A 13,337-nucleotide genomic window follows, 5' to 3' on the forward strand; every position below is an offset into this window, starting at 1 on the left:
AGCAGGTTCCAAGATTATTGCTTTCTCCTCCCTTTTGCAGTCCATGTAAATAGAAATGTTGTTCATAGAGAATTTTCCCTCACAGACGAGTGCAGGGAGCACTTTCCTGGATCTGCACAAGACCTGCGATCAGGGAAGAAGACGGGGTCTTGGGGGCCACAGCACACAGATATGGGGTTTCATCCCAAGGCCAGTAGAAAGCCAGTGCTGACTTTGAACAAGGAAATGGCATGGTCATATTTAGACTTTATTTTTTATTTTTTTGTTTATTAAGATTTTATTTTAAGTAATCTCTACACCCAGCGTAGGGCAGTCTGATCCCCCAACCAAGTAACTGTGTTTACTTTTAGAGAGGGGGGTGCAGAGGGAGAGGGAGAAAGAGAGCCCCAAGCAGGCTCCATGCCCAGCCCAGAGCAGGGGTCGATCCCACAGCCCTGAGACCAAGACCAGCCAAAACCAAGAGTTGGACGCCTAACAGACTGAGCCACCCAGGCGCCCCGGAACTGTGTTTACTTTTAAAGTGTGAAATGCTTGTTGATAAACTCTAATCGTAGCTGAAGAATTGTAGTTAAACCTTTCCTTTTTTTCTGAGGGTTACAAATGCAGGAACTGTGTTTCATACCCTCTGAGAAACAAATGTTCGGAACAAAACCAAGACACATACACTGTCATAGGATTTTAGTCCCACTTTTGAGTTTAAGAGGCAGACAGCCTGGGAACTATAGTTTGAATATTCCTGAGACATTCCAGTGACTGATAGAGTCCTTCGAAGTATGCCATCCTAGAAGATCAAGGTTTAACAGTCAGCATATCCGTATACTGTTATATACCCTGGCCTGGTGAGGGTCTCTATCCGTAGGTCCTCTTAAAAGTTCTTCAGCAGGGGCTCAGTTGGCTCAGTCAGTTAAGTGTCTGCCTTCAGCTCAGGTCATGATCCCAGGGTCCTGGGACTGAGCCCCACATCGGGCTCTCTGCTCAGTGGGGAGTCTGCTTCTCCCTCTCCCTCTGCCTGCCACTCTGCCTACTTGTGCTCTCACTGTCGAATAAATAAATAAAATCTTTAAAAAAAAAAAAAAGAATTTATTAATGTGATATCTGTATTTAAAAAAAAGTTCTTCAGCAAATGTCCATTCGTGAACGTGTTTTAAAGTAGGGGGGTCTTTTTATACAGCTGCAGAGTCTGTGTCATTTAGAGAAAATAACAGAACCCTGATATATGTAGATAAGATAGGAACAAGGTGTTTAAATGTTCGGGTGCTTAAAATGTCTTTCTCTTTACAAAGCATTTTTTCTGTTTTTTCTTCTAGAAATCCAGAATGTCACACTCACAAAGTGTGAAGTTTTTCTAGTCATTTTAAATCTCATTTTATCTAAGATCTTCCAGATATCTTCCTCAGATAACAGTTTTTTAACAGAAATGGTTCTGTGCCTATTTCGAAGATCTACAGTATTTAAAAAATAGTCCTCTTAAATGACTATTTTCTTTTTTCCCCTTACAGCATTGCAAAGTAAAAAGAAGGCAACAGTGTTCATACTTTCAACAAATTAGTAGCATCTAAAAGACACGAAAATGGTGTCACATAGAGAAAGGCCACGTCGAAGCCAGAAATAACTCAGAGTGTCAGTCTGCCCTCAGTGGTACAGAGTGGTACCTGGCTGTAAAGAATTCGTTACTTTTTAAAATCATTGGAAAATAATTGTTGATCAGCTACAGTTTGAGTAGAGGATTTACCCTGAAAAGTTAGGAAATCGGAGTAGCACAGAGCATGGTGGTAACCCAGGCTTTTAAAAAGTACCATGGTCCCACCTCTGCTTGTGAAGATGGGAGGCCCCTGGCATCCTTCTGAGCCTCCTTAAAAGTTCTTTCCTCAAATGGGAGGCATGACAATGTAGTGCCTAGTGGTCATCGTGAAGCTTAAGTGAAATAGAAGCATAATATGTGACATATAAAAGGGCTCAGTAAGTGTTAGCTTTCGTTGTAAAACGTGTCATCCTCTCTCATCCCAGCTATTTAAGAAACCTCATCCACCAAAGCGAGTGAGGAGCCGACTGAACGGAGACAGTACGGGCGCCTCTGCCCCCCCGGGGTCTACAAGTGACAAGATCTTTTTCCATCACCTGGACAACCTGAGGCCTTCTCTAACACCTGTGAAAGGTGAGGTGACAGGAAGTCAGCCTTTGCTTCATGATTCTGTGGGAGTAGGTAATAATCCTAGTTCAGCAGTGACACACGTGCCTTTCAGCATTAGTGTCGTTGGTGATAAGGGCTATACTTTTTGTGATAAGTCACCAAATACTTGTTAGATTTTCTCCTTTTCCTTTTGGTTTGGTTTGGTTTAGATTTTTTTTTTTTTTTTTTTTTTTTTTTTGCCTGTTGGATTTTTCATCAAAAAGAACCAAACAGGTTTCTCCTCCCTCCTAAGATATCAAAAACGCTAATATACCAAATCGTGTAGCTCAGCTTGATATTATGTATGGAGAGAAACCTTTGTAATCTTCCTTTATATGTGCTGCTAATTTAGAAATAGCAGTAAAAAGACTGCATTTTTAATATGCCAGCTAAAAGTATCTTGTCTTTTATCTACCATGGTTATGAGTTATCTAAAAGTACTTTTTCGGGGAGCCTGGGTGGCTCAGTCTGTTAAGTGTCTGCCTTTGGCTCAGGTCATGATCCCAGGGTCCTGGGATCCAGCCCTGAGTCAAGTTGGGCTCTCTGCTCAGTGGGGAGCCTGGTTCTCTGTCTCCCTCTGCCCCTCTCCCCCACTCATGCTCACTCTCTCACTCTCTCAAATAAATAAAATCTTAAATAAATAAAATAGTTTTTCAAGTGGACTTTTTTTTTTTTTTTTGAATGAAGAAAGGTTTTTGTGAAGTCTTGAAGTTGGCGCTGTTAAACAAATTTAAAGATTGGAGTATCAAATTCTGGTTAATTGGCTAGGCTACCAGCTCTGCCATTTTGGCTCATGACACAGACTGCCCTGTGCCAGCTCCACTCACCACCAGTGACAGTTATGGAGCACTGGTGTGCTGAGCAGTGTTGAGGGCAGGGCAGGGAGTCGGACCTCTTGGGGGATGGAATGTCCTTCTTTCAGGAAGTCTAAGGCTGGATATCATTTGGGAGGTGCTGCAGGCCTAGGTTGGTTGAAGGTCTGTGTATGGCATTCCAGAGAGCTTCCCAAATTACTCTGTGTGGTCCTAATGATCAAGAAGACAGGCCGATTGCTAGGAGCCAAACTCAAGTGTGTCAGGAGACAGGAAGTCTGGGAGGAAGCCCTGCAGAACACCTGTCAGGGTCTCTGTCCATCACCCAGTGGAGACTCAAAAGCCAAGCTCTTCCTCTAAGGTCATTTTGTCCTAATGTACGTGTCAGGAGGCTTAATTCACATGAATATTTGAGATGACAGTCCCCTGTAGGATCATGAGGTTCATTTTCCTTGTTCCTATTCTGATCTGTTGATTTTTTTTTTTTTTTTTTTTTTTTTTTTTACAGAACTTAAAGAGCCTGTGGGCCAAATAGTGTGTACAGATAAAGGCATTCTTGCAGTAGAACAGAATAAGGTTCTTATTCCACCAACCTGGAACAAAACTTTCGCTTGGGGCTATGCAGACCTCAGCTGCAGGCTGGGAACCTATGAGTCAGACAAGGTTTGCATTGTTTCTTGCTCACTCATTTAATCTTGCTCTTTTGTGGTTTGGATGTCCTGCTTGAAAGGGGTGGGAAGAGCCCAGGCCAAGGGCTAGTCACCTGCTCCTCCAGAGCGCAGAGGAAGGGAGAGCTTCACCGCATCAAATCAGGTTAAAGGAGCTAGTGGACAAGCCGGGTTTCCTACAAAACAAGCCGCTTTTGAAAAAGTTGTGTACCGAGCTCTAGCAGTTTCCCTCCCACTCGAAGAATTCCTCCAAGAGGTCCTAGCCATCCAGGTAGTCAACATTCCTGACCACTAAAAGAGCCTCCTTTCGGTGTGGCTCACCATCTGGCCCACTTACCCATTCAGTACTCTTAAGTGGCTGGTAGAACACCTGTCAGCCCATCGCCCAGGCGGCGCAGCTCCTGTGTGGAGTCCCACAGTAGCCCTTGGAGAGCCCTACGTCGTGGCCGTCCGGTGCCCTGTGCTTGCCCTCTGCCAGGCCCCTCCCAACGGCGGGGGGGATCTAGTTTGCGCACATCTGTGCATTGTGCTGTGACACAACTCTACTTAGATAACCTCGTTAAACAGCAGCACTTACGATTTCTGTTTACCTCTAACTGGCTACAGCAAGCACATCCTTCTAGCGGATTATCCCCTGCATCGTACACAGCATCACGCAGTCCGAACGTCAGTTTCCGGGACTGGAGAAACTGGAGACACCCAGTAGGAGTAAATCCTTTTTATTATGGTTTCTCACAGCAACTGCAGTTCGGAGGCCATAGGGCTAGTTCAGGGTAGAGCCTCAGTGAAAAAGCCAAAGTGAATCCAGCCCAGAATGTACGTGGGCATTTGTCCGTGAGGCGCCTGCGCGGGGGCTCTCCTTCACTCAGTGCGCCCGTCGTGATTCAGAAGTTGATTGTACTTGATGGCGTGTGCGTCTCACATCTGTTTCATTTTACAGGTAGTGACTGTTTATGAATGTTTGTCTGAGTGGGGCCAGATTCTCTGTGCAATCTGCCCCAACCCCAAGTTGGTCATCACAGGTGGAACGAGCACAGTGGTGTGTGTCTGGGAGATGGGCACCTCGAAAGAAAAGGCTAAGACCCTCACTCTCAAACAGGTAACGGAATAAATGGAAGAGGGACATACTCCATCTCAGCAGCCTGCACTCTAGAGAAACCACAAAGCCGCTTTAATCCAGGGTGTTTCAGGCATAATGGACAAAATCAAAAAAATATGTTATTTTGCTAGAAATGGTCTTTAAAAAAAGGAAATGAAATCAGACGGTACTATTTCTAAAAATGACCTAAGCTGGTCCTTTTGTAAAATCTGAAGCAAGCTGTCTGCAGGTAATATATTTTTAATATGGGGAACTGGCAGCTCAGTCGGTTGAGCATCCAACTCCTGACTCTGGACTTCGGCTCGGGTCATGATCTCGGGGTCGTGGGATCAAGCCGCGCATTGGGCTCCACTGGGTATGGAATCTGCTTTGGGATTCCTTCCCTCCTCCTCTCCCTGCACCTCTGCCCCTCCCCATGCTTGCTTATGTGAGCTCTCTCTCTGAAATAAGTAAATAAGGGGCGCCTGGGTGGCTCAGTCAGTTAAGCGTCTGCCTTCGGCTCAGGTCATGATCTCTGGGTCCTGGGATCGAGCCCCGCATCGGGCTCCCTGCTCAGCCAGGAGTCTGCCTCTCCCTCTGCCTCTTCCCCTGCTTGTGCTCTCTCTCTGTATTTCTTGGTCTCAAATGAATAAATAAAATCTTAAAAATAATAATAATGAAATAAGTAAATAAAAATCTTATATATATATATATATATTTTTTTTTTAATATATTTAAGTAATACAGTTGAGCCTTGAACAACAGGGATTTGGACTGTCCTGGTCCACTTCCATACAGACTTTTTTCGATAAATCTAGTACAGTGCTATAAATGTATTTTCTTTTCCTTATGATCTTCTTAATATGTTCTTTTCTCTTGCTTTATTGTAAGACTACAATACATTTACAAAATACCTGTTAAATGACTACCTATGTTATCGGTAAGGCTTCCAGTCAACAGTAGGCTATTGGTGATTAAGTTTTTTGGAAGTCAAAAGTTACACATAGATTTTTGACTGCATCAGGGGTCGGTACCCCTAACCTCCATGTTGTTCAGGGTTAGCTATGTTGTACGTAAATTGGATTTTTCTAATCCAAATTATATTTGCTATTGATTCATATTCATTTTCTTTCTGGGTGATTTCCATTTGGCCGAACCAGTATCTTTGATTCTTTTTTTCTCTTTCCTCATTTATCATTTGATTGTGTACTATGTATTTACTCCCATAGAATTTTACCTAACGCAAGAAACCTTTTATAATTAGGCCATCCTTTTTTAATATTTGATTTGTGAGTGAATTTGCCATACAGTTTTTTTAATGCAGTATACATCTAAGTGTGTGACACGGGTTTGAAAAACAGTGTAACAATAATATCTGTCATTTACTGAGCATGTACTGTGCTCAGAGCACTGTGCTGGATGTTTAAAAATGTAAAACTCCAATCCTCACAATCCTGCAACGTAGTTTATAAGCCCTGTTGCTTCCTGAAAATACCACCGCTTGAAGAGATTCGGACACATGCCCAAGTCACAGTTTGAGTAGAGCCAGGATGTGAATTCAGTTCTGTCTGACTCCAAAGCTGTTTTAAAGCCAAATTCAGACAGTGGTGTCTTCAGTGGCTGTGGAAAGGATGGAACCCCTTTTTCTTATACCACAGGTCATGTAAATAGGCCAGAAACTTCATTGGTTGCTGAATCTAAAGATGGGCCACGTAAAAAGATGCAGTGTCGACATGAGCAAATACAAGGTTGACATTGTAGTTCGCTAATCCAAACTCTCTTGTTTACAATATTTTCCATTTAGAAAATAGGCTTTGAAGCTAGTGTGCCAGCCAGTAACCCCTCAGTAGAAGGCACTTATTATAACAACCTCCTGGGGTTTGCTAAGCATACAGAAAGGATTTATGTATGACAAAATTTGTAAGTCAACTCATTATTTAAATAGTTAAATACTCAGGAATTCTTTTTTTTTTTTAAGATTTTATTTTTTTTATTTATTTGAGAGACAGAGTGAGTGAGAGAGAACACAAGCAGGGTGAGGGGCAGAGGGAGAAGCAGACTCCCCACTGAGCAAGGAGCCCCATGTGGGGCTTGATCCCAGGACCCTGGGATAACGGCCTGAGCTGAAGGCAGATGCTTAATGGACTGAGCCACCAGGTGCCCAATACTCAGGAACTCCTAACAGTAACCTGAATCTTCTTCTCTGAAATGCTTGTTCTCCTACATTGCCAGTTCCCTGGGTCCTGTTTCTCTTCATGTTCTAGCAAAAGACAAAAGTTCCTGTTCTAGTCTGAAGAAGATCTCTTGGGCACACATGTGTCCAGGTCAGTAATAGGAGCTCAGTACACTTTGCCTTTATCTTGCTAGGACCATGTACCATCACCGTGCAGGGCATCCAGCTGTAGTTCCTTAGACTAACAGTGGCTTAAAAGAATCAGTGCCCAGTTCCTTAGACAGTGGCTTAAAAGAATCAGTGCCCAGTTTAAATTCTGTACTTTTGGGGGACCATAACTGATGCAGCTCCATGTAGAAACGGGATGAAGAAACCCAAGCTGGGTGGCAGCTGCCATTCTCCCTTCTAAGATTCTAGCCCAGATCCGGGAACGAAGTGATGTAAAAATGGAGGTTAGAGCCTCTGGAGGCCCCCAGACTTCTCTCTCCCCCCGGCGGGATGAGGCAAGGACAGTTGGCAAAGAAGGCTTTGCAGAAGCTGCTGCTCCCAGCACGTGCTCCCCTCATAACTAGTGCAACCAGGACCTTCTGGAGCCCTTCAAGGAGCGCACTGTGATCAGCCTGGTTTTTTCTGTTCTCCTTCATAGGCCTTACTTGGCCACACAGACACTGTCACCTGTGCCACAGCATCACTGGCCTATCACATAATCGTCAGCGGGTCCCGTGACCGAACCTGCATCATTTGGGATCTGAACAAACTGTCATTCCTAACCCAGCTCCGAGGCCATCGAGCTCCAGTTTCTGCTCTTTGTATCAATGAATTAACAGTAAGTAGTCAATTGCCCACTTGGTTTATGGTTAGGAAAACAACTGTTGCTGGCTAATGTAAACAAAAAATGACTCTGGTGTTTTCTGGGTTGAAAGACACTCATTTCATAAATGCTAGTACATGTTCCTTGACTTATGCAGAAAGCAAATGGATATTAAAGTTTGTCACTCAGAGGTTATTTTGTCTTAAAATCCATTCACTGCTGCATACTTTGAAGAGCAAGATTTGGTTCAAAACAACATTCTAACTAGAATAAGCTTTTTTAAAAACAAGGAATTTGTAGGATCTGTTAAAATTGTGTTGAAATTTTTATGAAATACATTCAGATTCTTTATTTATTATGTAGGGTGAAAAGAATAACATTTGGGTAACCAGACAAACAGAATTGTTATAGAACTATTTTCAAAGTTATCCCAGATTTACCAAAGGATATTGTCTCTTCTCAAAAATAAATATTTTATGTATAAATAAATGAGTCAACCTAAAATAAATACACTGGCCTAGGAGTCCCCATGGAGACCATGCCTGCCTAAGGTGGGGTGAGGGGAGGACAGTCATTGCTTAGGTGTGTGGGGAAGCAGGGCAACACACTCGTTGTCCGAGCTCAGGTTTTTGTGGTTATACAAAGACTGAGGTGTCTGAGGGACAAGTGACCACATTCGTATGTTGGTGATGCCCACATACGCAAATCAGTCTTGTAAACTGAGCAGAACTCCCAGTCTCACTGCTTCTTAGCTATGCACACTCATTCCCTGCCTTACCCTTAGCACTGTTCTGGGGTCTTCTTGTGTGACACCAGGTGGCCACATCTTATCACCGTCCACACAGACAGCTTTCCTTTGGAGGAATACAACATCCTTAATTTCCGCCAGAAGATACTACGTAGTATGCTCTTAGTCAGGTACCTTGTAGTCAGTCAAAGAAGAAGGAAAAAGAAATTCAGTTGTAGTGAATGGCAGGTAGAGTGTCTGATAGTAGAGCGATCAGAGCCGGCAAGGAGCGGGGAGTGTGCAGGGGTAAAAGTCGAATTCATTTTTTGGTATATCTGAAAGGTTTAAGATGCTTTTAGAACAGCACCTTGGCTTGGCCCGACAAACACTTGTCCCTAAGAGCTTTACGGAAACCTCAGTGCAACAGAATGGCTCTGACCTAGCGGGGTTGCTCTGAGTCAAATGCTTCATGGCACTATTTTGAGTGCTTTGTTTTAGAGCTATTTTTCACTTAAATACTGAGGATTTTATTTACAGTCAGTTGTTATTCTGCAATGGATTGCTGTAGTTTGATTTTTCCCTTTTACAGTGCTTTTGTAATCCCTTAATAACGCATGAAAAGATTTCTGTTTCTGCCATGTTTTTGCAGCCAGTATCAAGTCTGCTTTATTTCAGTCTGCATTTGGGGCGTAAGCGACCTTGCAGCTGCCCTTTAGCCCCTCCTGTTATGCTCTGCGCTGGTAGCCACAGGATTTGCTCTAATGCTCTCTAATTGAGGCACCCTGGAGTACTGGATGAGAGCCTCGCGCAGGGCAGAATGGAGTAGCGGCCTTTCGTCTCTTGCAGAGACTGAGGCCATTAATTACAGCACAGCTGCTCACACTCGTTGTCCGAGGTGGTTCAGTGGCTGAATCAGAGGTAGACACAGCCATGCTTGGCTAAGTATCACTTTTGTTTGGGTTTTGGTTTGGTTCTTGCTATCTTGATAGAAGGACAGAGAGAGAAAGAGAACAGTAGCAAGACCAGCACAGAGGGTGGTTTGGGAAAGCCCCAGGCCTCCTTATCTTGCCGCCCTTGGCTCCCCCTTCTTCCCTTCTTTCTTGAATTGATGCTGCTGTTCCAAGCTTCTAGTTCCCCCCTGCTTCTGATGGCCGTTTTCCTATTTTCATACGTCCTCATGTGCCTGCTGACTGTACCGAGATTCCCCAGGTCATTTCCAGAGTCAGTGCCTAGCATCGTGACATCCAGGCTGTCTGAGGGATAAGCAAGCTTGGGGGCCAGAAAGGGCTGGATTCAGATCTTAATCGTGTGGCGTTAGGCAAGTTACTTAAAGTCTTTGCCCCGGACTTTGATCCCTACTAACGTGTTACTAGTAATAGCTGACCTCACAGGTGTTGAAAGGATGAAGTGGAATGTCAGAAGTGTCCTCTACACTAACTGACACAGGATAGATGCTTCGGAGGCATCTTCATTCCTGTAACAGGAATGGGTTGGATTCTCACCAGGTTGGGTAGAGCCCCGCCTGGTAGAGTTTGAGCCCCGCCTGGTAGAGTTTAAGGGAGAAAGCTTGTTCTTTTCTAGCTTTGGAACTTAAAAAAAACCTGAGTTCACAGCCTAAGGAGTCTGCAGGTTTATTCAGTTGGCCAAGAAGTGACCTATATTCCAATTTTCTTCTTTTTTTCCTCATTCTCCTCCCCTTATTATGAATACAAATTGTAAAGTAGGATTTTATAGTGTTGCCAACATTGAAGAGAGATACAACTGTATCTAGGCTGAAAGATTTCTCTTCTGCCTTGTGCTGTTGGTGATTGGACTCGTTTTGTAAAATTAAGCAGAGGTGGATTTGGGCTGTAAATGAAAGTATGATTAGGTCTTGAAAGCAATGGGAGGCACAGGAGTAGTGCCTCACCCCCTTAGGGATGAGGAGGAAAGGCAGCTTTCCCAGGACTAAAGTGTGACACAGCAGTGTGCTGGAGCATAAGCCGAGAGCGTGGAAGGGCCCCTACCTTGTGTCCATACGAGGTGGCTCCTTGCGAGCCACCAGTCAAAGAACTTAAAAGGTTTTTTGAGAGCTAGGAGTAAAGTGTGACACAGCAGTGTGCTGGAGCATAAGCCGAGAGCGTGGAAGGGCCCCTACGCTTGTGTCCAGGTAAGACCACCCCAGCCACGGTATCCGTTCACCCGTGAATTCTGTAAGAGGTCTCTTTGTTCGGGCTATGTCTTTAGGTCAGCAAGCACTGAATTCCAGGCTGCCTCAGAAATTCCGAGCCACCAGTCAAAGAACTTAAAAGGTTTTTTGAGAGCTAGGCCAAAGATTCACTTTGCTTCTGAAACCAGAATGTGATATGAAGGGGGCAAAGAGAGTGACGAGGTTGTCTTACCTTCTCAGGGGGACATTGTGTCCTGTGCTGGCACGTATATCCACGTGTGGAGCATCAACGGGAACCCCATCGTGAGCGTGAACACGTTCACGGGCAGGAGCCAGCAGATTGTCTGCTGCTGCGTGTCGGAGATGAACGAGTGGGACACACAGAATGTCATAGTAACGGGACACTCGGACGGCGTGGTCCGGGTGAGTCCTGTGCGGGAAGCATGCTCGGTGTCTGCCGCCCGGTTTACCTGAGACTCGTGGAGCTGTCCATGGTGGGGAGACACCTGAACAGGTTGTGGTATTAGGAGCAAACTCTTGCTCAGATTCAGACAAGCCTCAGCGGCTGTGTTCTCAGACCCGGGGAACGTCAGGGACTTGGCCCCTTTCCTGACCACTAAGCTGATCTGTTAGTGCCACTTAGCACTGGACAGCTTCACCCAGGGGCACTTAAACATGATTTCCGTGTCACAGTAGATTGCTAAAAATGGAAATTGCAAAAGTATTGGCTTTTCGGCCTCTTGGATGGTTTCTTGGAGAAAACAGGGACTGTCTCTTGTCTACAGAGAATCACAGCTGGAAAATGCTCCAGTCCCATCTGGAATCCTAGAAGATTTACCCGAATCCTAGTTTATCCTTTTCATAGTTTTCTTTGGTTTGGGCTTCTGCAGAAAATAGAATCCACAGAATATTTACCTTTACAGTCTTTTCAAACATTTGGGTCTCTCTCTCAGGAAGATTTTCCTTTGTGCCTATTTTCTTGAACTGTGCTCTTTGTAAAAGCAGAGAGCAGCTGATGGCTGCCCTGTATTCATGGTCACCGGCCAAGCGAAGATGAGGCTCTCAGCCCCCGCCACACCACACCCTGCACCTCAGACAACAGGCACACCCCGACGTCTGCTCTCTCCAGAGCGGTGTTTCAGATGATTTCATTCTTGAGGCATTTAGGGAAAAGCTCCATAGCCAAATGCATTTGGGGATCCTGCTTACTTCATGCCTTCATGCGTGCAAGGCTCTCGGGTTTTTGCCGGAAAAAAATGTGCTTAGTTGAACAATGTTTTTCCAACTTCCTTGACCACCATGCTTTTCCCTCTGCCATGAAACACCCATTAACATCTCCTGGAACCCGGTTCGGGAAGCACTACTTATGTGTACACAGTCCTCTCCCCCAGTTTTCAAGAGAGAGGGAAATTTAATCAGACACAATAATAAAAGATAACTGTTTAACCCCAAGAGCTTATCTTCATCCAGTCACATGTAAATTGTTTCTTTAAGCTGCTTAACTTTTATTTTCATACTTACTTAAATTCAGTTTTGGAGAATGGAATTTTTGCAAGTTCCTGAAACACCAGCTCCCGAGCCTGTTGAAGTCCTAGAAATGCAGGAAGACTGTCCAGAAGCACAAATAGGTATTGGAAACTTTCTAATTATTCCATAGTTTTCATATTTCTTTTTTGTTTGTTTTTTTAAAGTCACTGTGGATAAACTTACATCAGACAGCAAGAACAGTAGCCTAAGGTCAGGTGTGGCTGTTAGAAGCACGACTGCTCCCCAGCACGGGAGGTCGTGGGGTGGGCACACCAAGACTTCGCCAGCTCACCAGGCAGTGCTTGGTGTCGGGGCTTGGCTTCCTCATGCTAGTAGGGCAAATATAGCTGCTAGCTTTCCAAAGTACCAAAGGCTCGGGCTTTCCGTTCTGCAAATACAAAGCACGTCTGGAGGGCACAGTGGTGGACAAATCTGATGGCCGCCAGTCCCACATCTGTTCTGCTCATCGCTTGTCACACTCCGTGTGGGTGACAGGGTGGCATCATGTTTGTAAGGTATTCACGGAGGCAGATCAGAATCCCCTCCCTAGGCCTGCCTTTGAAAAGGGCTTTTACTCAAACTAAAGCCTGGTGCTCTGTACCCTTAGTATTATCTGAGGAATACAGAGATGGATGATTGCTTTACCGAATGACTAGAAGCCATGCCATAAACCCAGGCTGAGACCCGCTTTGGGCTGCTCATCTCCAGGAAAGGTCCCCCCCCCCCACCCGATGTAGAACAATCGGTACAATAGACTTCCCCGAGAGGAACAGAGTGTTTTGTTTTGTTTTGTTTTAAGATTTTATTTATTTATTTGACAGAGAGAGAGCCAGTGAGAGAGGGAACACAAGCAGGGTGAGTGGGAGAGGAAGAAGCAGGCTCCAAGTGGAGGAGCCTGATGTGGGGCTCGATCCCAGAACGCCAGGATCACGCCCTGAGCCGAAGGCAGACGCTTAACCGCTGTGCCACCCAGGCGCCGCAGGAACAGAGTTTTAACTTTGACCTTCAGATTGCTTCTCCATGATTAATTTTTGTACACTGAAAATTCCGCATGAGTTTGATGACATGAAGGAAAGGACTTATTATCAGAAAGGCATAAATCATTTCTCTTTGTAAGCCAAAAATAGTTTCTACTTTCATTGCCAGAAAACAGAAATGATCCAATGGGCAGGGCATTTTAATACTTTATTACCTTAATGTAAGTTTCTGCATAGTCCTTTGC

General features: G+C 44.7%; 1 protein-coding gene across 1 annotated transcript in view; it reads left to right on the forward strand.

Moving 5' to 3' along the window:
- WDFY3 (WD repeat and FYVE domain containing 3) overlaps positions 1-13,337 on the forward strand; it is a 235,221-nt gene that overhangs the window by 212,046 nt on the left and 9,838 nt on the right. The window contains exons 57-62 of the mRNA XM_008693320.2: positions 2,008-2,155; positions 3,491-3,645; positions 4,591-4,749; positions 7,548-7,727; positions 10,829-11,011; positions 12,120-12,216. Coding sequence (XP_008691542.2) covers positions 2,008-2,155; positions 3,491-3,645; positions 4,591-4,749; positions 7,548-7,727; positions 10,829-11,011; positions 12,120-12,216 — 922 coding nt within the window. The remainder of the gene's footprint in view (positions 1-2,007; positions 2,156-3,490; positions 3,646-4,590; positions 4,750-7,547; positions 7,728-10,828; positions 11,012-12,119; positions 12,217-13,337) is intronic.

Source organism: Ursus maritimus, unplaced genomic scaffold (genome assembly GCF_017311325.1).
Source record: "Ursus maritimus isolate PB19 unplaced genomic scaffold, ASM1731132v1 scaffold_8, whole genome shotgun sequence".
NCBI lineage: Eukaryota > Metazoa > Chordata > Mammalia > Carnivora > Ursidae > Ursus > Ursus maritimus.